Source organism: Ammospiza nelsoni, chromosome W, assembly GCF_027579445.1.
Source record: "Ammospiza nelsoni isolate bAmmNel1 chromosome W, bAmmNel1.pri, whole genome shotgun sequence".
Classification (NCBI taxonomy): domain Eukaryota; kingdom Metazoa; phylum Chordata; class Aves; order Passeriformes; family Passerellidae; genus Ammospiza; species Ammospiza nelsoni.
In genome coordinates, this window is record NC_080668.1 from 16,531,014 (window position 1) to 16,556,281 (window position 25,268).

The 25,268-nt window shown below is 45.5% G+C and overlaps 1 protein-coding gene and 1 long non-coding RNA gene across 2 annotated transcripts in view; one reads left to right on the forward strand and one right to left on the reverse strand.

Moving 5' to 3' along the window:
• LOC132086145 (transitional endoplasmic reticulum ATPase-like) overlaps positions 1-25,268 on the reverse strand; it is a 50,856-nt gene that overhangs the window by 11,785 nt on the left and 13,803 nt on the right. Inside the window, 3 exon segments of the mRNA XM_059491611.1 lie at positions 2,645-2,675; positions 2,677-2,855; positions 25,054-25,176. Coding sequence (XP_059347594.1) covers positions 2,645-2,675; positions 2,677-2,855; positions 25,054-25,176 — 333 coding nt within the window.
• On the forward strand, positions 13,898-20,565 carry LOC132086091 (uncharacterized). Its single transcript, XR_009420354.1, has 3 exons — positions 13,898-14,091; positions 14,487-14,651; positions 20,402-20,565. It is a non-coding gene; the product is annotated as an uncharacterized LOC132086091 (long non-coding RNA).

The following is a 25,268-nucleotide window of genomic DNA, read 5'->3' on the forward strand; positions in this document are numbered from 1 at the left end:
GAAATCTTCACAATGTGAGAGCTCAAACACTAGCACAGAGCCAAGAGAGGTCAGGGATTCTCCATCCTTAGCACATGCTCATAACACAGGGCCCTTGTTGGTGGTTAGGTTGCTTGCTTTTTTTTCTTTTTTTCCTTTCTCTCATGGAATTTTGTCCCATTTGTTGCTAAGAGACAATAACCACCAATACTTGAGAGACAAAAGATGTAGCTGGGAGGAGGAGGAGAGGGAAGGGTGCAGCTGGTTACTCTCTTACCTGAGGGGTTTTCTCTTGGGAAGGGCAGAGATACTTCGATATTTTGGCCTGGGGGTGAGGGGCTGGGCTCAACTCCTCTCCCTCTCTCTTGTGCTTGGGATCAGAGGGAACAGTTGATGCCTCTACAGAGTCCAGCCCGTTACTGTTCTCTCCTACCGCAAGTGAGGCTTTTGCTTGTAGGAGTGGCTGTCGCACTGAGACCTTATTAACACCCTATCTCTCTGGAAAGAACCCTCACCATCTACTCAGGTGCCTCAGGGGAAAACCCAGGACCCCGAGCCCCTCCCCCTCCAAGGGAGCCTCTCCTGGCAGTGTTGGGAAGCCCAGCTACTGCTGCCCAGCCCCACCATTTTTCTGCCACTGCTCTGGGGTTTTCGCTACACTGCAACCCAGCACTGTGCCTACCAGGACACCCCGCGGCTCCTGCTACAGCTCTGGAGTTTCTGTTACATTCTCTTTGCTATCCCGGGTTTGCTTGTCCCTGCCATTCCAGCTTGCTGCTTGTGAGGTTCCTTCTACAGCTCATTTTGCTATCCGGAGGGGCACCGGGACTGACTGCCCCCGTGTGAGTTTGTAAAGGAAGCCCCTTTTCCATCTCTTCTGCCGGCTGTGCCCGCCATTACCCACGTGAGAGACAGCTGAGCTCATGCCACAGTGCCTCCTGCAGCCGCGAGTGAATTATTGCACCTGCCCTGCCCAGCCAGGAGTCAACAGTGCCCCTGTCGGCCGTGACTGTAACTACACCAAAGGGGAAAGTGCTTGACAGCCGACAGAAGGCATTTACTGGGTTTTCTGGTTTTGTTTATTTGCCTTGTTATACACATACATATTAGTAAAGAACTGTTATTCTTTTCCCCATATCTTTGCCTGAGAGCCCCTTAATTTCAAAGTCATAGTAATTTGGAGGGAAGGGGGTCGTATTTTCCATCCCAGAGGAGGTTCCCACCTTCCTTGGTGGACACCTGTCTTTCAAACCAAGACAGTCCTGAGCAATCTGATTGAATTTCCAAGCTACCTCCCTGCTCTGGACAAACAGCTGAACCAGATAGCCTCTGAGGTTCCCTCTCAACCTAAATTTTTCTGTCTCACTCTCTTACCAACTTTGCTCTTTCAGCACCTTCCCTGACCACAGGAATGAGGATTCCCAAGATAATCCATGCAGATAACCTCCTGGGACAGGAGGTCACACCATCTACAGGGAAACTGGGCAGTGGAAGTGGGCTCCTTTGCAAGCCATATATATATGAGAAGAGAAGAGAAGAGAAGAGAAGAGAAGAGAAGAGAAGAGAAGAGAAGAGAAGAGAAGAGAAGAATTTCAGTTTGAAGTGGCCTACAATGATCATTTAGTCCAATTGTAGAAAAAGAAGAACCCATAACATCCTTTAAAAAACTGTAGAAGGTGATGGCTAATGAGGTGTTCAAATAAGTTTTCAGGGATGCAGTGAATATCTATGCCATCCTAATGCTAACCTCACTGCTAAGACATTGGGGCATTTATAATCCTGTACCAACAGATACAAATTCCAGTAGGAGAAAACCATCTAAATAGCTATATTGCAAAAGAGAATAAATACCTGTCTTGAATTGCAATGCAAGGTGTAACCAAAAGTATGTATTCTATTACCATCTGTTAGAACCAGGTGGGGCAGTATTCTTTATCTCTTCCACAACCCATCCTCCCTCCAGGGGGATATCTTCTGTTAATGAGCCATTGAGTCTCACAGCATGACTGATAAAATTACACCATCCCATTGTGAGATGCTCCACCCAAGGGGAGGAGCCAAGCATTCATAGCTGGATATAATCTGAGATTTTGAACACCACAGTCAGCCTTTTTCAACTAAATTCCCTGAAGACCAGACCCTTCTACAACACCACTGGACCTTCAGAGGAAAACTACACCCTTCTACAGGATCACTGCTTCAACAGAACCACATCTGTCACTCCAGGAGTACTGCAGCCACCACTTAATCAGACTTCTACCAACACCTTGACCAACAAGGTAGGTGTATTCTGACACTGACAGTGTTTTTTGTACTACTGCATTTTATTTTAATTCTCCTATTAAGTTGTAGGGTTTTTTTAATTTATACATACTAGTAAAGAACTGTTACTACTATTCTCATATCGTTGCCTGAGAGCCCCTTAATTTCAAAATTATAATAATTTGGAAGAAAGGAATTTGCATTTTCCATTCCAAGAGAGGCTCTTGTCTTCCTTAGCAAACACTTGTCTTTCAAACCAAGACAATACCCTAACATCAGAAAAGCAGCCTCTGCTCTCAGTGCAAGCAGGGAAAACAAAACCAGGCCAAGTAAGATGGGTGCAGTAGAGGGTTTGGGAGTACCTCAGCACAAACATAGCACAAGGAGTAGAAGAAATACTTACTTTGTCAAAGATCTCACGCACGTTGGCTTCACTCACCAACCCACATAGTGAGCAATTCTGGCCCCTTGATGGAAATGAAGTTTGCCTGGCATTCATTAGCAATGGCTTTGGCCAGGAGTGTCTTACCACAACCAGGTGGCCCATAGAACAGAACCCCTTTAGATGGGGTCATGCCAAATTTGAGGAATTTGTCTGGGTGTTCCACAGGATACTGAAAGAGAACCAAACAAACAAATTAAAACCTAGCAATATAAGCTAGAACAGGACTATATCTTAGAATCACATAATTGTTTGGGTTGGAAGGGACCTTCAAAAATCCTCTACTCCACAGGCAGGGACACTTTCCACTAGACCAGTTTTGTTTCTGCTCCTACCAGAAGCACTACCTGAGATGACTTGTGCAAAGCATTTGGCAGAATCCCACATGACATCGTGGGCTCTTAACTAGAAAGATTGGGATTTGATGGTGTGCTGGTTTGACCAGGAAGAAGTGGGAATTCTGGGATGCTGTGGTCAAACCAATGGGTGCTCAGATTTTGATATTGGCACCTGATGTGGCCAGTGGGGTTTGGACACACCTCTGAGAACACAGGGGTTAAAAGCAGAGCTTCGTCCCTGGGAGTTTCTCTTGGAACTTTGAGGGAAAGAGGTCGGATCTCCCTCCCCCGTCCAGCTGCTGCTGCTGGGTGGGGGAGGGGCAGCCATGTGGTAGGCCTGGGGCTGGACAGAGATGGGGGGGTGAGGAGGCCCTTGAGGATGGAAGGGTGGAAGAGCACCAAGAGACATCGGGCAGCCACCCCCCCCCCCAGGAGAGAGAGAGGGACAGCCGGCGACGGAATGTGATAGCAGCCGGCCCAGGAGGAGAAGGGGGGAGAAGGTGCCTGGCAGGGCAGCGTGGGAGTGCTGAAGCTCTGGGACAGGCAGAGACTGAAATTTTTAACCCTTTTCTTGCATGATAGAAACCTTACAAATGCTGATCCTCCTGGAGCTGAATGAGAAGAGAGATAAGAGATGAGAAAAGAGGGAATGGGCCACGAGGGAAGTGGAGAAGACTCTTGAGTGGGCAGAGAGATGATGGAGTGGCCTTTTGGCTGGACTTTTCTTGTGTGTTCATGGACGGAACCATTTTTTTTCCCGTGTGACACAGAGACTGCATTTAGGGGGAGGTAGTGCCTCAGAACCAGGAGGGTTCAGTGTGGGTACCCCTCGGCCCCAGGGGGTGAAAAAATGGGGGGGGACAGATGTCCTGAAGGAGAGACTGGGCCTTTTTTTGGAGTGAGACAAGGCATCCTTAAAAGACAACCCTAAAAGCAGCTCTGGTCCATGCACAGTGGTGAGAGCACTGGGCATGGAAGGGAAGATGTCACGATGGCAAAAGGATTTTCTGGGCGGTGCTGAGTGACATGGAAGCACACGAGGCTTCAGCGTGTTTCCAAGGGAAGCCTATGGTGCAAGAAGGACTCCTCTTCATGAACTGAGGATTGAGTATTCTAAAGGGTGGTGCTGGACTGAGAGTTGGTGATTTGGGGGAATGTATGGCATTGGGAAATTATGGTGGGGGGGGAGGAGGAAGGTGCTTTTGTAAGGTTTCCAATTTTTTTTTCTTTTCCCTTATAGTTTTTTTCTTCTTTTCTTGTAGTTTAGTTAATAACGTTTTCTTTATTTCTAAGCTGGAGCCTGCTTTGCTCATTCCTGGTCACATCTCACAGCAGACACCAGGGAGAGGGTATTCTCATGGGGGCACTGGCTCTGTGCCAGGGCAAAACCATGACAGATGGGTGGACCACTCAGTGGATAAGGAATTGGCTGGATGGTCACACTCAAAGAGTAGCAGTCAACAGCTTGATGTCCAAGTGAAGACCAGTGAAAAGTGGTGTCCTCGGGGGTCAGTGTTGGGACTAGCACTATTTACCATCTGTGTCAGTGACATGGACAGTGGGATTGAGTGCATCCTCAGCAAGTTTGCCAATGACCCTGAGCTGTGTGGTGCAGTCAACACGCTGGAGGGAAGGAATGGCATGCAGAGGGACCTGGACAGGCTTGAGAGGTGGGTCTGTGCAAACCCCATGAAGTTCAACAAGGCCAAGTGCCAGGCTGTGGATGCTGACAGTTTAGTCAGAGAGAGAAACAGATAACTTTCCCACGCATCATCCTGGGGAAGTTGCAAGAAAGCTCAGAGAAAGAATTAAAACAATTCTTATCTTAATCTCTCCACCTGGTGTTTGTGAACATGTGGAATGTTTGTACATGATGCTTATGGTAAGATAAAATAACGTGTTGTTCCTAATTAACCAATGGTGTGAATGGTGTTGTTTAAGGACCAATCAGGTTCTGGGTGAACTATCCTGTCTATAAATATGTGCAGTTTCTAATAAACCTTGCTTCATGCCTTCTAAGAAGCATTGGAGTCTGTGTTGTCTTTTCCTTGATGTTCCTAACTCAACGGCAGCACAAGGTCCTGCATCTGGTTGAGGCAATCTCAAACACAAGTACAGGCGCGGAAGAGAATGCATTGGGAGCAGCCCTGTTGAGAAGGACTTGGGGGTGGTGATTGATGGGAAGCTCAACATGAACCAGCAATCTGCACTCACAGCCCAGAAACCAACTGTGTCCTGGGCTGCATCAAAGCATGGCTAGCAGGTTGAGGGAGCAAACAGCTCTTGTGCAGGCACATCCTGCAGCAGAGCAGGAGATTGCAGCAATCAGTGAGTTTCTAAAGGCAGGGTAACCCCAGGAGACCGTCAAGACACATGTGGAGCTTGAACAACAGCAGCTGACTCAGCACGGGCCGGGCCAGGAGTGACAGCAGCTGATTTAAGCTCAGTCTGTCACTCACAGAGGTGAACAGCTCAGGTGCAGGAGCCTCCAGGGAGCACGAGAGACCAGAAGCATAGCAAACAGAGGGGTCAAACAGGACATGGCATGTCAGCCAGGGTGGGGTGCAGCAGTTTGCACTGTAGTTGACAAGGAAGGGCTCCTCTCAATAGGAGGGCAAACATAGTAGCAGTACCAGAGAGCAGGAAATAGGAGCACCAGTTAATGCCAAGGGGCAAGGGAAGCCCTTTCTTTCCCAGTCTTACTAGTGTGAGCTCCCAACGTTATGGTGATGACACTGTAGAGCTTGTTCCCCAGTGGCTGTTGGAGTTGCTGCACCAGTGACAGACCTCCTGACAGTACATGTAGCTCTGCAGGCCTCTGGTTGTAAGGAGTGCCTGATGCCTATCTGGGAAGCTGGGGCTGAGTCATCTCCTCTGCAGAAGGTGTGTCCCTGTCAGGGAGCTATGTCACCAGGTCAAGGAGTTATGTGAGGAAGCAATCAGACTGCAAAGTGTTCATAAAGATGAGAAAGTGATAGGATATTCTCAGAGACCCTACAGACTCAGGAGTTTCAGCCCCCTTCTACATTAGAGATGCACGCAGGCTCTGTACCATGTCTCAAGAAATTCAAAGTCAAAAGAATGCTGGAAACTAACCACTCTGTACAATGAAGAATTCTCTTTTTCCTCCTGAAGACTCGCTATTAACAAACAGGTTTAGTGCCCTCTAAGCCAAGGAGCTGGGTAAAGGCTTCAAGCAAAGCAGTAATATATCTTAGTTTTGAGATCTTGCAGGGAAAAAAAAGCTTGGGAAGCAGCCGAAAAGAAGCTGTTTGTCAGACGCCAGAGCAAAGGACTACAAGCCTACTTAGGTATGGCCGGATGGTGTCAGTTATGGATTGACAGTTAGGGAGTACTGGCAAAACCCTTGTATGATCCTCCACCGGAAAATACCTGGTATGGACTCCTGAAAGTCAGAGGGTCTTTGAAGCCCTAAAAGAACCTTAATGACAATGCCTGCACTGTGACTCTCACATTTGAACCAAACCATTTGAGTTATTTGGGCATGAAAAGATGCACCTGGCACTAGGGGGACTGGTGCAGCATTTGGGGTCATGGAAGCAGCCCGTCCAAACAATTGGAACAAAAAGGAAGACAGGACATCACCAGCAGGATAATGTTGAGCTGCTTAAAGTAACCACTGCTTTGAACTCAGCCATGTTTCTTCAGGCTTCAGAAGAAGCCCAGAGACCTTTGTACCATGACTGCCTGGTTAGACAAGTGTGTTCTGGCAGACTGGATCTCAAGAGCAATCCCATCCAGGACCAGGAACTGCACCTATACACCAGTGGGAGCAGCATGGTATGAAACAGAAAATGGGCAGCTGGATATGCAGTGGGAACCTCGACTCAGACAATAGAAGCCAGGCTTTACCTTTTAACACATCAGCACAAAAAGCATAAGTAATGACTTTACAATGAGTGCTAGAAATCACTGAAAGAGTAAACAGATGGACTGATTAAAAATATGTTTTTGGAATAATACACATCCATGAAACAAAATGGAAGGAAAGGGGATTGTTATCGGCACAGAAGTCTCCTATTAAGTACAAAGAAGAAATTAGTAAACTACTACAGAGTGTGCAAAACTCAGAAGAAGTGGCCATGATGCCCTTATAAAGCCCATCAGTTTGGAGACTCCCCAGTTAATACAGGGAATCAATTAGCTGACAAAACAACTAAAGAGGTTGCTGAAAAAGGTATCCTTGCACTAATACCTAGCAAAAAGTTGAATGTCTGGGAACAAAACAAAATTATAGCAACCAGGACAGGCAGTTAGCCCCATCATTAGAAGCTATGGGAAATCCCAGCAGGTGATTGGTAACCTCATGTGGGCAGGTAATTGTACCTCCACAATTAATGTATAAGATAACAGAACTAAAACATCAGGAAACACATTAGGAAATAGAAAATATGGTGACTAGTTTATCAAGGAACATAGTTAGCACAAAGATGACTGAAAATAATAGATTAGTTGTTGAAAAATGTGTGATTTATTTTGCAAAATAATCCCAAGAAAGGAAAAAGGCCACTGTTGGGATAGTAAAACAGGGGAATTCACTAGGTGATAATTGGGAAATTGATTTTGAAGAACTGCCCAGGCAGACTGGGAACTGGTACATTTTGGTATTGGTAGATACTTCTTCTGGATGGCCAGAAGCTTTCCCATGTTGTACCAACAAGGCAAGGGAAGTCTCAAAAGACTTGCTGAAATTAATATTTAATAGCACTGGAACTAACTCTTTTAAGTCTTAAAAGGTACAACACTGTCAACAGATCATTGGGGCTAGACTTGCCTGTACATCCTTTCTGACCGGGAGATACAGTGTGCATCAGAACCTTGAATTTTGGACCAATCCAGGAGAAGTGGAAGGGACCATATCAAGTCCTCCTGGTAACCTACACTGCACTCAAGGTAAAAGGAATCAAACCCTGACTTCATCACATGTGGGTAAAACCAGCAACCACACATTAAACACAGCAGAAACAAGACTGACTAACACCTTGGAGATTTTTCATCTAAATCCTATAGTTTTAGGTATAGAATGTGATTTTCTAGGGGGATGCTATTTATTGGACCTAGATGAAGATGATAAATAATTGCATATTTATAATAATAGAAACTATGACCTTAAATTATTGGAAGGGGAATATGGTCCTTAAGTCAGATTACAGAATGTAACTTCTATAACAGCTTGTTTACCAATACCAACCTCTGCAGAAAATCCAGTTCCATGGGGAACTTTAGTCAGCAATTTGACAAAAATCTGGGAACACATGTGAGAAGGATAGGAAAACTATAGTGGGATGGATATAAAAATCCATCTTTACTCCTCAAATATTTACCTTTAGGAACAGACTAGCTATACACAATTTGACTCTACAAATGGAAGCTTTAGCAAATACAACTCAATTGGGGTTTGCTGAAATAAATGACCAATTGCAAGGCACAACTAAAATGACCTTAAAAAACAGATTGCCTTTAGATCTATTGCTACTACATGAACATGGAGTATGTGGATACTTGAATTTAAACAACAGTATTTGTTGTGTGCACATTCTGAATGTGACTGCTAAATTGGATGATCAGATAGAGAGGATAAAATTAGTTGCTGCATCTAGCAGAAAATTAGGGACAAAATTAGAAAGTAACTGGTTAAATAAAATATTTAAAGGACTTGCATTTTCTCTGAGTGGTTGGTTGGCCTCATTTTTGCAAAGCATAATTGTGATCATAGTAATTATTGTGATTACGATGTTTGCTTTAGGTTGCATAAAAAACATGATTGCTAATGCAATGCAAGGAACTTATACAATGTTATTAAAAATCAAAGTGAAGCTTATGAAGGCTTAAAAAGACAAGCTTCACAAGCCTCAAAGGGGGGAATGTTACCAGATGAAAAATTGTCTACACCTGGTGAGCTAAGACAATGCTTGTTCTTCAAAACCCACTGGCCTACAGAACTGCACAATGCCCATTGTGTAAGAAGGAGAATTGGAAGTTCACCGGTCCCAGTGCCCTGCCAACTTGACCAGGTCAGGTATTACATTGGGGTCCCTCAATCACTAGAGACCACCAGAGACCCCCAGGACAAAAGAACACATGTGTAAAGGGGAGGGAAAATGTGTTAATGATTTCTGGAAAATTATTATCATATGTATGTTTATTCTGGGACAATCAATGAATATGTATGTAAAATACAGTATATAAACAGAAACTTTCCTGTACTCACTGTGCTCAACTTTAGGAGGAGCTATCCCCTCATGCATCCAGCCAAATAAAGAATGCCTGCTTCTTAATGCTACATTGGTGTTAAGGAGATTTTTATTTTACCAAATTTTTGGTAACAGAGTTATGTTCTGCTTGACCTCATACTAATAAACAGGGAAGGCCATTTTGGAGATGTAAAGGTTGGGGGCAGCCTTGGCTGTAGTGACCATGAGATTGACAAGTTCAGTATTGTTTTGCGGAGAAAAGAAGAAACTTCACAACTTTATAAAAGTTGTAAAGCCCGGTATGTTTATTTACGACGCGCGCCGGACACAAGTCCCCCAACAAGGCATGCGTACTTCTGAAGACCTCGGGTCTTCTTTTATCCCCCTTCTAAATGCATATGCATACAGTTTCACAATAAGTTCATACATATTCATTCTGTGTGACATTTAGCACCAGTTCTTCTTTATCAAAGGAATTTCTAAGTCGGGGGCAAATCGACCTTGTGGTCTTTTCTGTTTTTCTTTCTCTGTCTCCTTGCTGTCTCGGCATGCGAGTTTTTCCTTCAGCTTTGGCCTCACAGACTTTTCACCTCTCTTAGACACTTCACCTAATTCAGAATGGATCTTTACTCTGTCTCAGTATCATGCGAGGAAGAAGCAGGGCAGCAAGTAAGATTGTAACCATGGACTCCAGGAGCGCTAACTTTAGCCTCTTCAGGGATCTTCTTGGAAGAATCCCATGGGAATAAGCCCTACAGGGAAGAGGAGTCCAAAAGACTTGGTTGATATCCTCCTGGCTCAAGAATGGTACATCCCAATGAGCAAGAAATCAGGCAAAGGGGACCCAAGAAAAAGCAGGAAACACAGGAGATGGAAGCAGGGTCAGGCCACTTGGACTGAATATAAAGAGGTTATCAGAGTAAGTGGAAATGAGACAAGAAAGGCCAAGGCCCATCTGGAATTAAATCTGGCCAAGGATGTCAAGGACAACAAGAAGGGCTTCTTCCAATACATCAGTAACAAAAGGAAAACTAAGGATAATGTGAGACCATTAGTAAATGAAGAGGGGACCCTGGTGACAGAGAATGCAGAGAAGGCAAAGTTACTGAACGTCTTCTTTGCATCAGTCTTCACTGACAAGACCAGCCCTCAGGGATCTCTGACCCAGGAGACCAGGGTAAAGGAATGTTGGAAGGAAGACCTTCCTTTGGTCAAGGAGAGTTGGGTCAGAGAACACCTAAACAAACTTGATATTCACTGGTCCATGGGCCCTGATGGGATGCATCCACGAGTGCTGAGAGAGCTGATGGACACCAGAGCAAGGCTGCTCACAATCAGCTTTGAAAAGTTGTGGCAATCAGGAAAGGTGCCTGAGGACTGGAAGAAAGCAAATGTCACCCCAGTCTTCACAAAGGGCAATCAAGAGGACCCAGGGAGCTACCAGCCAGTCAGCCTCACCTCAATCCCTGGAAAGGTAATGGAGTTCCTCATTCTGGAGGCCATCTCTATCCACATGGATGACAAGAAGTTGATCAGGAGTAGTCAGCATGGATTCACTAAAAGGAAATCATGCTTGACCAACCTGATTGCCTTCTACAATGAAATAACTACATGGATGGATGAGGGGAGAGCAGTGGATATTGTCTACCTTGACTTCAGCAAGGCTTTCAGAACTGCCTCTCACAACATCCTCATAGGCAAACTCAGGAAATGTGGACTGGATGAGTGGACAGAGGTGCATTGAGAACTGGCTGAATGGCAGATCCCAGACAGTTGTAATCAGTGGCACAGGGTCTAGTTGGAGGCCTGTCACTAGTGATATCCCCCAAGGTTCAATACTGGGCCCACTATTGTTTAACTTGTTCACCAATAACTTGGATGAAGTGGTAGATCCCTCCTTAGCAAGTTCACTGACAACACAAAGCTGGGAGGAGTGGCCAATACCCCAGAGTGCTGTGCAGGCATTCAGAAGGACCTCGACAGGTTGGAGAGATGGGCAGAGAAGTACTGTCTGAAGTTCACCAAGGCAAATGCAGGGGCCTGTGCCTGGGGAAGAATAACCTCAGGCACCGGTATAGGCTGGGGGTGGCCTGCTGAAAAGCAGCTCTGCAGAGAAGGACCTGGAGGTCCTAGTGGACAACAAGCTGTCCATGAGCCAGCAATGCCCTTGTGGCCAAGAAGGCAAATGGGATCCTGGGGTGCATTAAGAAGAGCATTGCCAGCAGGTCAAGGGAGATGGTCCTGCCCATCTACTCAGCCCTGGTGAGATGGCATCTGGAGTGCTGAGTCCCATCCTGGGCTCCTCAGTACAAGAGATACATGGAGCTCCTGACGCTGGTCCAGTGGAGGGTGACAAAGATGATTAAGGGACTGGAACATCTCTTTTATCAGAGAAGGCTGAAGGAGCTGGGCCTGTTCAGCCTTAAGAAGAGAACTGAAGGGGGACCTCATCAATGTGTATCTGTATCTGAAGAGAGTATCATCAAGAGGATGGACCAGGCTCTTCTTGGTGGTGCCAAGCAATAGGATGAGAACCAACAGGCAGAAACTGATGCACAGGAAATTCCACCTGAACATGAGGAAGAACTTCTTTACTGTGCGGGTGACTGAGCACTGGAACAGATTGCCCAGAGGGGTTGTGGAGTATCCCTCAGTGGAGGTATTCAAGAACTGTCTGGATACAATTCTGTGCCATGTGCTCTGGAATAACCCTGCTTGAGCAAGGGGGTTGGACCAGATGATCCACTGCAGTCTCTTCCAACCTCAACCATTCTGTGACTCTGCCCCCCTGCTCTGCTCTTCTGAGACCCCACCTGGAGTACTACATCCAGTTCTAGGGCCCTCAAAATAAGGATGTAGACCTGCTGATGCAAACACAGCAGAGAGCTGATCAGAGGGCTGGAGCACCTCTCCTATGAAGATAGGCTGAGAGAGCTGGGGCTGTTCAGCCTGGAAAAGGCTCTGGGGAGATCTTAGAGCAGCCTTCCTGTACCTAAAGGATGACTACAAGAAAGCCAGAGCGGGACATTTCACAAGTACATGTAGTGATAAGACAAGAGGGAATGGCTTCAAACCGAAGGAGGGTAGATTTAGATTGGATATTGGGAAAAAATTCTTTACTGTGAGGGTGGTGAGGCACTGGCATAGGTTGCCCAGAGAAGTTGTGGATATTCCATTCCTGGAAGTATCCAAGGACAGGCTGGATGGGGCTCTGAACAACCTGGTGTAGTGGAAGGTGTCCCTGTCCATGTGTATTCAGTTTGAATGGCCTGGTTTTGGTAGCAGGGGGGGCTACAGGGGTGGCTTCTGTGAAAAGCTGCTAAAAGCTTCCCCCATGTCTGGCAGAACCAATCCCTGGCAGCTCCAAAGATGGATGTGCTGCTGGTCAAGGCTGGCCCAATTAGAAATGGTGGTAACGCCTCCGTGATAACATATTTAAGAAGAAAAGTTATTGCGCAGATGTAATTGCAGCCAGAGTGGGGTGAGAATATGTGAGAAGAAAAGCTATGGAGATATCAAGGTCAGTGGAGAAGGAGGGGGAGGAAGTGCTCCAGGCACCAGAGCTGAGATTCCCCTGCATCCTGTGGGTAAGACAATGGCGAAGCAGCTGTCCCCCTGCAGCCCATGGTGTGAGAGTCTGTCCAAATTTTCCCTCATCTGCCTCACGATCGTCCTTGGGAGACCACTGAAGAGAAGACCCCCCCCCTGTCTAAAATATCTGGCTCTGAAGGAGAAAAGTCACATGCCAAGGGCCCTGAGACCTGAAAGCTCAGTGTTAAGCTATTGTTTTCACAAGTGTGTTTGCTGTATGCTAAGAAGAGGGCACTGTGCCCCGTTTGCAACAATAGCAGCTCTGGAAGCTGTCCCATCTCTCGGCCTGGCTGGACTTCTCCTGAATTTTGGGTGGTCTCCCACAGAAGACCCTCACCTGTTTTACAACCACCGTGACAGACAGACTGAGATGTGAGAAGCTTCTCCACCAAGGACTGAGACATGAAACTCCTAAAAGGCCCCTCTGCTCCTTCCAAGGACTGGGACTGAAACCCCCAGCCCGGGGGAGGTGTGTGGGGAGAGGTGAAGCCCCAAAGCAGATAGCCTCCAAGAAATAATGAGTTAAAACATAGAATGTGAGGCATTTGGAGAAGACATAATATTAGGAAACACATAGAGCAATTAATCAGCTAAAGCATGAAACACAAGGACAGGAAGGAGATAGGGATAGGAGGAACTGATGGGCTAAGCATGTTTAGAGCCAACAATGTCAAACTGACCTTAAGAACTCTGCCAAGCTATAGAGACCAAGCCAAGTACACCGGGAATTAACCAAATTAGGGAAGAGGTTCAAAAGTTTAAAGAGGAAGACTCATTGGAAAGACCCCGTCTATGATGAAGGCAACAGGAACGACCACCTGAGAATTCCCCAAAAGAGATGTCTCCACCTACGCTCCGCCCACGCTCCGCCTACACCACGCCCCATATGAATATGCATGATTATGTATCTGATCTGATGTAATCCTATACACAAAATTGTATATAAGGCTTGCCTTTGCTATGTGAACTTAGAAATCCATTTCGTGATTTCTCCGACGCGTCGTAATAAAATACCTCCTGCTTATCTGACTTAGGCTGAGTCTCTTAAGCAGTTATTCTCGCCTTTTGGGGCAAAATTCGGCATCATTTTCTGGCGACCCAGATGGGACCAGACAGGAGATCTGGGCCCTGAGGTCCTCCCGGGCTGGGTCCGGGGTCGGGATTCTCTGGGCGCCCCTGACGAATTTTTGTCAAGAAGAGACCCCCCCTGGACTGGCGCCTTGGTGGACGGAGGGTTCCCTGCATCTCCTGCTTCAATTAAGAGGTATTTTAATTGTTTATTGGTTTTATTGGTAAGGAAACGGGGGTCAGACGTGACCGCCCGAAGGGAAAGCTGGGGGACGCCCCGGTAACGAATCCCATTGGGTTGCTAGCGTTGGGTTGCTAGCATTGGTTTGCCAGGAGATTCCCGGCATTGATTTTGTAAAGAAAAGGACAAAAGTCCTGCTGAAAGAAGTGTTTGTTTATCTTGGTATTTTTTTGATCTGTATGGGAAACTGTTTTAACATTGTGTTTGATGTTGTAATACTGTGAATTAAGGGTTAAGAACTGAAACTGCTATCTGAAGAGGTCTGTCAGCCGGTGATCTTTTGTGTCTGTTCTATGTGTTTGTTGCAAAATCTTACAGAAAATATTTTGCTGCTCTCTCTATAATTTTAGAAGAGAATAAGTTGATAGATATCCGGAAGAAAATTGTGACCTCCTGCAATTGTTACACTGTCTACGGTTGCGATTGCACGAATCTGGCAAACTGGTGTCTCACGGTCTGTAGGTGACCTCGCGTGACCAAACCCGGTAACAGTCTGTTCTGATATAGACCATAAGGTAGGAATTCCTTTATAAAGGTGTGAGTGTATGGTTGAGAGTGAATGAGACGCAGCATCGCTGCGACGCGAGAAGCCAGGACAAAAGCGACTGAAAATTGTGTGTGAAGTGTTAAACCAACACAGGGAATAACTATGGGAAGTCAACAGAGTAAGGACGTAAATATGAAAACCCCCTTAGGATGTATCCTAAGACACTGGAAGGACTTGGGAGGGATCCCGGAGGGAAACATAAGTAAAAAGACACTCCTTAAATATTGTACGCAGTGGTGGCCGTTGTACAAGTTAGATGACAATGAGAAATGGCCGCCGGAGGGAACAACTAATTATAATACTATTTTGCAATTGATGCTTTTCCTTCGCCGACTTAACAAATGGGACGAAGTGATGTATGCTGACATGTTCTTTACCCTAAGAAATAAACCGGAGTGGCAAAAAGAGTGCAGGGTAAATGTAGCACCTCAGGACCCCCTAGTGCTAGCCCTGGAAAAAGATAAGAAAGGTTCAAAGCCGAAAGAACGGTGCTGTGATGCATGTAGCATTGGGCAGCAATGTCTTAAATTGACAAGAAGAGATAGTGGAAAGGAGAGCGAAATAAGCCTGTGGGAATACCATCCATTCGCCCCAGGACGGGAAGGGCCTCTTCCCAGGCCAAGGGAGGAACAAGGGGATCCTAGCCCCTTAAAGGAGCTAGAACGATGGTGGAAATCTAAGTTTGGGCACAGTCCTCAGAAACTAGATAACACTTGGGAGGAGGATAGTCCATTAAAATCGAGGATGGACAAGAAGGAAAGCAGCCCGCAGGGACCAGATAGTCCACAGGGGTCGGGAAGCTACAAAGATGTTGACAGCCCACCCAGATTAGAAGTTGAGAGGGAAGAAGGCAGCCCACATGGAACAGAGAGTCGAGGGGAGACACGCAGCCTCCCCGAACTAAGTCCATATGGGGATGGTAGTACACCCAAAAGTGGAGGTTTTGGGAAATCAGGTACCTGTAGAATAGAAACTAGCACACCGAGGACTGGAGATAACTCACTGGGAGGCAACGTCTCTAAGCTAAGGTATAGTGAGAAGAATGACACTGAGACATGCGAAAGGGAGGTAGAGAACAACTCACAGAAGCTGAATATAATAATTCAGATAGAGGATAAGAGAGATGGAAGGGGAACAGAAGATGAGGACAGTAGCCCGGAACAGGATAGGCGCCGGCAGATGTGGGAAGAAAGGCGACAGATGCAGAGCGAGGCGCGGCTGGACTGTGTAAACCATGCCAGGGGGGTAGTAAGAAAAGAGTTAACAGAAATAGAAGGTGAAGATGAAGAACAGGGAAAGGGAAAGAGAAAAGAGAAAAGAAAGAATAGGGAAGACATTGAGGCACAGGAAGATCCTGGGGAAGGGACTAGTCATTCGTATTATACCAGATCTGTGGCACGGAGGGAAGCAAAGCAAGAAGAGGAACGGAACCATACAATAGCTCCTCTCCGACAACTTATGCCAATGGTAGGAGAAAGGACCAGGGTAAAGGTACCGTTCTCCACAAGTGATCTGAACAATTGGAGGGATGAGGCAAGGAACTTCAGGAGGAATCCAGAGGGAGTAGCGAAGAGGTTTGAATTAATGGCAAGGAATTTAGATATTGATTGGGAAGATATAGAGGTGATGTTGTCAGAATTGACAGATACAGAAAGGGAACTCGTATTGGAAACAGGAAAACGACATGCTCAAGTATTATCAGGGAGACTAGAAGATAATTTCCCCAGTAGTAAACCAGAATGGGATCCGGGCAACGAAGAGCACTATCGACGATTGGTGCAGTACAGAAAGCTGATAGCGATGGGCTTGCGTAATGCGATCCCTAAGGCTATCAATTGGTCGATGTTATATGACATTAGGCAGGGAAAGGACGAGACCCCGTCAGAGTTTTTGGATAGACTTAGGGCAGCCATGAGACAATACACACCCCTGGACCCAGCAACGGAAGAAGGGAAACAACACCTGTTAGGATTAATGATGGGACAGAGTAACCCAGACATCAGAAAGAAATTGCAAAAGCTTGAACATCCAGAAAATAAAAACCTGGAAGCCTTGCTGAATGAGGCATGGAAGGTATATAATAATAGAGAAGTTGAGGAGAAGAAAAGGGAGGACAGGAGGATAGCTCGAGTAGTGGCTGTGGCAGTGGCAGCTCAGAAGACAGGTCACTCGGAACCTGGAACCAGGGGTAGGGGTAGAGGCTACCCGGTGAGAGGGGGAGGAAGGTTCCAACCCCACCCAGCTAGAGTAGGACCAGATCAATGTGCATACTGCCTACAGACGGGACACTGGAAACAAGAATGCCCCCAGTTAAAGAGAAGGTTAATGGTCACCACTACCACCACACAGCAAGAAAGTGAATGAGGGGGACCGGTGGGCCATACCCTAGCAGACCCACTGGTTAAAATGGAGCTAGGGGAAGGTAAAAAGGAATTGGACTTTTTGATTGATACGGGAGCAACCTTTTCGGTTTTAAATCAAGAATTGGTACCTAAAAGTGATGAATTTGTACAAGTTGTGGGAGCAACAGGCCAACCAGAAAAGGCTTACTTTTTGAAACCTATCAAATACAAAATTGAGAAGCAAATGGGAATACACCAGTTTCTGTATTTGCCAAATTCGCCAAAACCTCTACTAGGGAGAGACTTGCTAGAAAACTTGGGAGCCATAATAAAGTTCAAAAAGGACAGATTTGAATTTCAAGTAAAAGAAGAACAACTGATTACAGCCCTAAGCCTAACAATCAGTTGTGTGAAACCTAAACCTGAGAATCACAATTTTGAGCGAATCCTGAGCGAGGCATACCCATTAGTATGGGCTACTGATATACCTGGAAAATCAAAACAAGCAGCACCGATTGTTGTTGAACTTAAAGATAGGGCAAGACCGGTGGTAAGAAAACAATACCCTTTGAGAATAGAAGACAGGAAGGGGATTGAGCCCATAATCAAAAGGTTTTTGGAACTGGGGTTATTGGTAGAATGTGAATCAGATTTTAATACACCAATCTTGCCAGTAAAGAAACCTAATGGAGCTTACAGACTAGTTCAGGACTTGAGAGCAGTAAACGAAATAACCAAGATATTACATCCTTTAGTTGCTAATCCATACACGCTTTTAACTAGACTCAAGGATAATTTGGCCTGGTTCACTGTATTAGACTTGAAAGATGCATTCTTCTGCCTTCCCTTAGCTCCCGAGAGTCAAAAGATTTTTGCCTTTGAATGAGAATCTGTAGATAAAGGAAGAAAGACCCAACTTACCTGGACGGTATTTCCCCAAGGATGGGCGAACTCCCCTACGATTTTTGGGAATCAGTTAGCCAAAGAATTAGAACAGTGGGAAAGGCCGCTGGGAGATGGCACCCTTCTGCAATACGTAGATGACCTCTTAATAGCAACAGTGACAGAGGAAGAATGCATTGAATGGACTATTTCCTTGTTAAATTTCCTGGGTTTAAGTGGATACCGAGTCTCTCAACAGAAAGCACAGCTGGTGCAAAAAGAAGTAGTGTACCTGGGATACGAAGTCTCCAGAGGACAGCGATCCCTGGGAGCAGCTAGGAAAGAGGCCATCTGTCAAATGCCCAAACCAGAGACGGTGAGAGACCTGCGCGCCTTTCTGGGGATGACAGGTTGGTGTCGGCTGTGGATCTACCAGTACGGGATACTTGCTAAACCACTGTACGATTTGTTGAAAGAAACCAAGGATGTTCTAGTTTGGACTCCCGAGGCAGAAGGGGCCTTCAAGAAGTTGAAGCTGGAGCTAATGAGAGCACCGGCTTTAGGTCTCCCAGATGTATCGAAACCATTCTGGCTGTTCTCCCATGAACGACAAGAGATGGCCCTAGGAGTCCTGGCACAGCAGTTGGGAACACACAAGAGAGCTGTGGCCTACTTCTCCAAGCGATTGGATGAAGTAAGTAAAGGATGGCCAGGCTGTCTGAGGGCAGTGGCTGCAGTGATAATTAACATAGAAGAGGCCAGAAAGCTCACACTGGGCCAAAAGATGACTGTGTTAGTATCTCACACTGTGTCGGCTGTGCTGGAACAGAAAGGCAACCATTGGTTGTCCCCATCCAGATTCCTAAAATACCAGGCCATCTTGGCTGAATCAGATGACGTAACCATTCAGGTAACTAACATTGTGAACCCAGCTTCATTTCTAGAAGGGAGAGCCCCAGCAGAACCCATCGAACACGACTGCCTGGAAACAATTGAAGCCGTCTATTCCAGTCGCCCAGATCTCAAAGAAGAGCCGCTCGAAGGTGCGGACAACTGGTTCTCAGATGGCAGCAGCTTCGTGAAGCAAGGAGTAAGAATGGCTGGCTATGCAGTCACCACTACAGAAAGGGTAATTGAGTCAAACCCCTTGCCTGCAGGGACTTCAGCTCAAAAGGCAGAGCTGATAGCTCTGACCCGAGCCCTGGAATTGGCAGAAAACATGCAAATTAATATATGGACAGACTCTAAATATGCCTTCTCTGTTGTACATGCTCATGGGGCCATCTGGAAAGAAAGAGGACTATTGACTACACAAGGAAAAACAGTCAAACATGCAGAAGAGATTCTGCGATTGCTAGAGGCGGTCCAACTCCCAGCACAAGTGGCCATAATGCATTGTAAAGGACATCTGAAAAGTAACACTATACCAGAGATAGGGAACAGGAAGGCAGATACAGAAGCTAAATTGGCGGCCACAAGAAATAGGGTAGCGGAAATAGCGGCCCTAATACCAGGGGAGCTGGATATCAATATCCAGCCAGATTACCAAGAATCAGATCATAGATGGATTCAAAGGAATAAGGGCAAAATACTAGAAAATGGTTGGGGTCGATTAGAAACAGGACAGTTAGTGATACCAAGAAACGTGATGTGGCAGTTTGTGAAGGCAGAACATGAGAAGGCCCATTGGGGCCTAGATTCGCTTTACCAATATTTGCAGACCAGAATAGCAGGACCAAAATTATTTACTACTATAAAACACGTTACGTCCCAGTGCGAGCGGTGTCTGAAAAATAACCCGAACACAGGAACCAAAGTACATCAAGGAGCCATAAATCGAGGTAAATTCCCAGGTGAAGTATGGCAAATTGATTTTTCTGAACTCCCAAGAAAAGGGGGGTTTCGGTATTTGTTGGTAATAACTGATACATTTTCTGGGTGGCCTGAAGCATTCCCTTGTAAGACAAATAAGGAAAGAGAAGTGACCAAAGTACTGTTGAATGAAATTATTCCACGGTTTGGGGTACCAAAGAGCATTTCTTCGGATAGAGGTACACACTTCTGTGCAAAAGTGGTGAGAGCAATAAGCAAAGCATTACAAATCAAATGGCAACTACACACACCTTATCGCCCACAGGCCAGTGGGCAAGTGGAAAAGATGAATCATCTCATCAAACAGCAAATTGCCAAAATATGCCAGGAGACTAATTTGCAGTGGTATCAGGCTTTGCCTATTGCTTTGCTTAGGCTGAGAGTCAAACCAAGATCAAAAGAAAAGTTAAGCCCATTTGAAATTTTGTATGGTAGACCTTATGCTATGCAAGTTGTAAATGGGGACGTTATAGACCAAATCGGTAATCAGTATATTTATGATTATGTAATTACGGTGGGGAAACAGTTTGATAAGAATGCTACTGTGGTGATAGAGCACCAACCTAAGCAACCTGATTGCAAATTACATCCGTTTAACCCCGGTGATTGGGTATATGTTAAGAATCTTTTAGGAAAACCCCTACAAGAAAAGTGGGAGGGACCTTTCCAAGTGCTGCTGACTACCTTCACCGCGGTTCGGATCAAGGAGCGACCTACGTGGATCCACTATTCACGGGTCAAGAGAGCTCCGGAAAACAAACAAGAGGAGATCAAACCTGCCCTAGATGTACAGACTTCTGAGTCAGCTGTCTCCGCAGGATCACAAGGATTGCCGACCATTTATACAGCAAAGCCTCAAGAGATGGAATGCATGGCTAGCGACAAGGTCTCATCACAGAAAAACAAAAAGAGATCTAAGTGGGTGGATTAGCACCGGATTTGTAAGTACCGTCACATCGAGCTTAGGAAAGCTTAAGGTGCCTCTTAGTACATCCATGCTTACATTAGCTGAAACACAATCGCTAGTGATGAAATTACTGACCATGGTAGCAAACCACACTGCAGAGGATTTTGTGAAGCTCGCTAACTACACAGGGGAGCTTGGCAAAGACATTGCACTCGCTATTCAATGCTCTCAGACGCAACAATGGGTACAGTCGGTAGCGGCAGGAATAATGAGAGAAGGAACGGCAGGTATATTACCTCAAGAAATAAAGGAAACAATACTAAAGGACAATCATACTACACGATTTGAAAGGGACCATCAAGCTTGGTGGCAGTTAGTAAACTTCACTTACGAACCTCAACGAGAACACGTTGAAGCTTATGTCCTCACCATTAGTGCGGCAGAGGAAAGAGGTATCTTTCCCATCCTCACTTTAGGGACAATGCATCAAGATGTCATTGTCAGGCCAATAAACCATAACGTTTGGGCCAGTTATGATTACACCAAAAACAAGTAGCAATCGGTTAGCACAGAAGCATGCATCCCTAGAAGACAATTAGGCTATGTTTGCGAAAATGCTGTGGTAGAAGCCGAAGATTTATGCTTAGATGCTGAAAATAGTGTATGTACCTTAGAAATGCTTCCGCATGATAAAACACAATCACAAGTTTACTATATAGGAAATAGATGTGCTTGCGTAAGGACAGCTTGTGACAACGTCACTATAGATAATTGCCTAGCAGAAACTAACAATACTAACTTTTGTGCATGCAACTTTACTAAGATCATAGGTTGTGATTTTCATTACACTGTCCCAATAACTACCCAACAGCTAATTAACGCAGATTTCAACCTATATCAAGAGATACCAAAATTACAAATAGAGATGGACGTCAAAATTCTCAAAGCAATGCTTGCACACCCTGAAGTAAAGAAATTGGTGCAAAGGGTGAATCAAACAACTAAACGAATAGTATGGCAGATAGAACACAATTCAGAAAAGATAAAGAATGTCCTGACCGAAGTAGAACAAGTAGGCCAGCATCACTGGTGGGACATCTTTACAGGATACTCCCCAACAGCTACACAGGTCTTCCATTACCTGGTGCACCCAATGCTAGTAGTAATTCTAGCTTTGTTATTACTAACTCTTACAAACATTTGTTTGTAGTGGAAACTAAGAGGCATAATGAAGAGGACCCAAATGATTTGGGCAATGGCACGAGCCTATCAGTGTCCTGTGAAACCAGAACTTGACGAAAGAATTCGTAAGCTATAAGAAAAGGGGGGAATGAAGCCCCAAAGCAGATAGCCTCCAAGAAATAATGAGTTAAAACATAGAATGTGAGGCATTTGGAGAAGACATAATATTAGGAAACACATAGAGCAATTAATCAGCTAAAGCATGAAACACAAGGACAGGAAGGAGATAGGGATAGGAGGAACTGATGGGCTAAGCATGTTTAGAGCCAACAATGTCAAACTGACCTTAAGAACTCTGCCAAGCTATAGAGACCAAGCCAAGTACACCGGGAATTAACCAAATTAGGGAAGAGGTTCAAAAGTTTAAAGAGGAAGACTCATTGGAAAGACCCCGTCTATGATGAAGGCAACAGGAACGACCACCTGAGAATTCCCCAAAAGAGATGTCTCCACCTACGCTCCGCCCACGCTCCGCCTACACCACGCCCCATATGAATATGCATGATTATGTATCTGATCTGATGTAATCCTATACACAAAATTGTATATAAGGCTTGCCTTTGCTATGTGAACTTAGAAATCCATTTCGTGATTTCTCCGACGCGTCGTAATAAAATACCTCCTGCTTATCTGACTTAGGCTGAGTCTCTTAAGCAGTTATTCTCGCCTTTTGGGGCAAAATTCGGCATCAGAGGCAAGCTGACCAAAGCGAGATGTTTGCCTGCAGATTGTGACCACTGAACCAAGAAAACAATGGCTCTCACTTACTACTGAGAACATAGACTACCTGTTACATCTGTTCCCTATTGTATCTGTTTCCCCCCCCTCACAATTTTCAGTAATAAAAACCTCTGAGTTAGCTAGAGCCTTTGAGATCTCCCCAGCGCAACAGGCAGATCCTCAACTGGACTGGACCAAAGTACTCCGTCTCTGCGTTGGTAGCTATATCCCCTCTCCCTCCCTCTCTCTCTTTATCTCTTTTCTCTCCCTTAATCCCTCTATCGCATTTTTGCTGTGGTTATTTCAATACAACTGCATTTGTTTTGATTATCACTGCAAACCCCCTTGTACCATGTTGGTTTTTGCACTCTGAGATCATTCCTACGAACCATCAGGGTATCTGTTCACTAGGACGGATCCTGACACATGGAGATCAATGGGGATGCAGAGATCCACCTGCAACCTGTGGAGGACACCCATGCCAGAGAAGGTGGATGCCTAAGAGGAGGCTGTGACCCAATGGGAGGCCCATGGAGAGAGGAGCCCTTGCTGGAGCAGCCTGTCCTTGGATGACTGCACCCCATGGAAGAGTGATTCAAGCTGTAGCAGTTTGAGGACTGTTGCCTATGGGCTGGACTCACATTACAGCAGTTCACATTTAGCTGTTGCTCGTGAGATGGACTCATGTTGGACAAGTCCATGGAGAACTGTCTCCCATAGCGAGGGACCCCACAGTGCAGCAAGGGAATGACTCCTCTCTGTAAACAGTGGAAGAAACCATGGGTAATGGACTGACCAAAATCCCCATTCCCTGTCTCCTTGCACTGCTGGGGTAGGAGGTAGAGCTGGAAAGGAGGGAGGGGTGGGGGGAAAGTGTATTTTTAAGGGTTCATTTTACTTCTCATTGTCCTGCTCTGATTTTTTTAGCAATAAATTAAATTCATACTCTAATTAGAGCCTATTTTGCCCACTATGGTATTTGATGAGTGATCTCTCCCAGTCCTTGTCTCAACTCATGAACCCTTTGTTAAATTTTCTCTCCTCTGGCTGGCTGCGGAGAGGAGTGAGAGAGCAGCTTTGGCGGGTGCCTGGCATTCAGCCAGGGTCAACCAACTACACCATGGCTGGGGGGTTTGGAATGATCTTTGAGGTCCTTTCCAACCCAAATAATTTCGATTTCTGGTGGGTTAAACACAAGAGTCTGCCTGCTCAATGCCACTGGTGTTTTTAAATGGGCACTGGTTTAAAAAGCATCACAACTAAATTGTAAAGCCTGTGAACTAAGTGCTAGTTCAGGTAGTTTCCCAGCACATTTAACCCCAACTTCAGTCTGCCCTGCAAAAAGCAAATGAGAACAGCTAGCTCATTATCTAACCTATTTTCTCTGCCCTCCAAAGACAGTCAAGATGTCTGATGTGAGCATTTATCCTTCCAACATGATCAGAGATAGGTGATGATTTTAATGACAGAAGTTAGATTGAAAAGTAGATTCTTTTATTCGCAGACAGGCTGTTTCTACAGTGCAACTGAAAGCAGGGGTGTATCAAACCCAAACCACCCCAATTCCACAGACCATTCATGACTTTGTTGCAGCTTCTCCTTTCATAGAAGGCTTCAATTACTTCTCACCTCTATGCTAACACTGCTGCAAAGTCAGACTTCATAGGCTCTCTGCATGAGAATCTTCATCTACTTTCTAGCATATTAAAGCCATCACATAACAGGATTCTTGGCAGCAGTGCTATTGCTAGTCTCCACTTAAGAGAAGCAGAACTGCTGCTGTTCCTGCATGTAGCACAACACCTACCCAAGATGTCCCTGTATACTCCGCTCAGGAAAGCCTGATGCTGCTTCCCAGCACCTCCCTCTCCCCAGGTTCACTAAGATGGAACAGCATGATATTTTCAGTCCATTACATGAAAATACCATATAAACTTTGCATTTACCCTAGTCACAGCCCAAACAGGAATGTGCAGAGGTTCTGAATTTTATTACTGTCCTGGTTCTGGCCAGGACAGGGTACCACCTCACGTCATGCGGGGGGCAGAAGGAGGGGATCCCTTTCGGTCAGATAGCGTGAAACAAGCAGTTGGGGATAATGTCATGTTCCCTATGGTGAGTACTCACATGTGAATCATTCACCTGTCCTGTACACTGTTATTAATACTGTTCATTTTCTTATCTCATTGCTGTTTACAGTAAATTGTTCTTATCTCAACCCATGATCTTTACCTTTTCGGCCTCCAATTCTCCTCTTCATCCTGCCACAGGGGAGGGGGGAGTGAGTGAGCAGCATGTGGTTTGGAGTGTTTCAATGGGAACACTAAATTGGGGAATACCCTTCCTAAACCATGGCAATCATTATTTTTCAAGCTGACTAGGAAAAAATCTGTTGGAAACCTTACCTGTACAAGTTCCTGGAGTTCTCTCTTTACATCTTCTAAACCCCCAATATCTTCCCAGGTAACTTGTGGCACCTCCACCACTGTCTCCCTAAGAGCAGAAGGGTTGCTCTGGCTCAGAGCCCACTGTTGTTAGAAGAAAAAGCATTATGTCAATTCTAATATTTTATGTTCACTTGCTTCAGATAAGCAATTAGACATTGCACACAAAAGAAAGA